The sequence below is a fragment of the Vollenhovia emeryi genome, unplaced genomic scaffold, assembly GCF_000949405.1.
Source record: "Vollenhovia emeryi isolate VEMERY1.0 unplaced genomic scaffold, V.emery_V1.0 DF943969.1, whole genome shotgun sequence".
Lineage (NCBI taxonomy): Eukaryota > Metazoa > Arthropoda > Insecta > Hymenoptera > Formicidae > Vollenhovia > Vollenhovia emeryi.
Genome location: NW_011962397.1, coordinates 1,328 through 2,765, shown reverse-complemented (window position 1 = coordinate 2,765; position 1,438 = coordinate 1,328). Strand labels below are relative to the sequence as shown.

General features: G+C 43.5%; 1 protein-coding gene across 1 annotated transcript; it reads right to left on the bottom strand.

Moving 5' to 3' along the window:
• LOC105564490 lies at nt 1-974 on the bottom strand. Its single transcript, XM_012016897.1, has 2 exons — nt 269-974; nt 1-54 (listed from the first exon to the last, which is right to left on the bottom strand). Exons 1-2 carry the CDS (start codon nt 649-651, stop codon nt 9-11), a joined length of 429 nt encoding a protein of 142 aa, XP_011872287.1. The 5' UTR covers nt 652-974; the 3' UTR covers nt 1-8.
• Between the last annotated feature and the right edge of the window lie 464 nt (nt 975-1,438).

The following is a 1,438-nucleotide window of genomic DNA, read 5'->3' as shown; positions in this document are numbered from 1 at the left end:
GACCAATGTTAATGTGCTGCTCGGGATGTCACAGAGTCCCCGGAAGCAAGAAATCTATATTTTATATATGATATAACAATATTTATGTATTAAGCAAAAATATATAACATTCCCAGGCAGAACATCATGTCGATTTGACGTCCAACAGACGTCTGTTAGACATCTATTAGACGTCTCCGACGTCAAATCGACATCAACGTTCTGGCTGGGTTGTTACTTATAAAACGCTAAATTCAACAAAATTAAATTTGAATCAAGAAAAACAAACCTCAATGTTAATGCCAACCGTTCAGATGGTGAGATGCATTGTCGAACGACGTCCTGCTTCTGTATTGTTGGTCCAATCATGCCCAACAATTCTTCAAACTGAGTTGCACTCATTCGAAAATAATTATGAAATCGTAAATCCTCCAATCTTAATCTCGGGACCGACGCAAAGAAAAAACGGTGCTCGTTACGATTTTCGAAAATGGGTGCTACCCAATATTTTTTCTTCTCATATATTTTTTTCTTTTTTGATAAATGCATCATAAAAGCTGCAGCAGCTATGCGTCGCCTCTTTATGACCTCTGCTGCAACTGTAGCTGCCACTGTACGTCTATAACACTCCACGTATTCGATATACTGTCTATAATAATTGGAATAATCCATTTTATTATACGGAGTTAACTTGTTAGGTTAAGTAGCGTTAGCTTTTCAATGCTACTTTGCATTGCGTGGAGTGGGGGTAAAACGCCAGCTTTTCTTCGCTCCATGAAAAGGGAAGAGGCGGTAGCGTCAGCTTTTCAACGCTGCTTTGTGTTGTGATGGAGTGGGGGTAAACGCCAGCTTTTCTTCGCTTGCATGAAATTTCAGCTTTTACAGACGTGCGCGCCCGCCGAGAATGCCGAGCGCACTGGCCGCACTGGGACTGGCTGGAGTGGCTGGACACGTTCGATTTTTGAGACCGCGACCGGACTGGAGGCCTGGAGCAGCTCTGGAGAGCAGTGTCGCTAGACGGGCCGCTCTTTTTCGCGCACGCGTACTGAAGGGGAGGCCGCGGTAAAGTGTAACAATCGCTCGGACATTCTGTAAATACGCTCGGGGGCTCGATTCTTTAATTCATTCCAACGGGAAACGTATACGAAAATTCTGCTCCGACAGAAAGGTTCAAAGTCGATTGGTTTAAGAGCCTGTGTCCGCGATGCTGGAACTTGATCCAAGTTCTAGTTCTGAGAAATTTGCGGCCAATCAACTCGCAGCTATTCCATAAAAAGCTGCAAGTTGATCGGCTATACATTTCTTGGAGCTAGAACTTGATCCAAGTTGCAGCTTTTTATGGAATAGCTGCGAGTTGATTGGCTACACATTTCTCAGAACTAGAACTTGGATCAAATTCCAGCATCGTGGACACAAGGCTTAAAGCCAATGCGAATAGCTATAATCAACTTTTCTGTAA

Bases quoted from the DNA above. Each gene is read 5' to 3' on its own strand.
- LOC105564490 (XM_012016897.1), bottom strand. From the start codon at position 651: ATGGATTATTCCAATTATTATAGACAGTATATCGAATACGTGGAGTGT. The intron at 55-268 runs GTTTGTTTTTCT...TATAAAATATAG, and splicing joins CGGTTGGCATTAACATTGAG to ATTTCTTGCTTCCGGGGACT.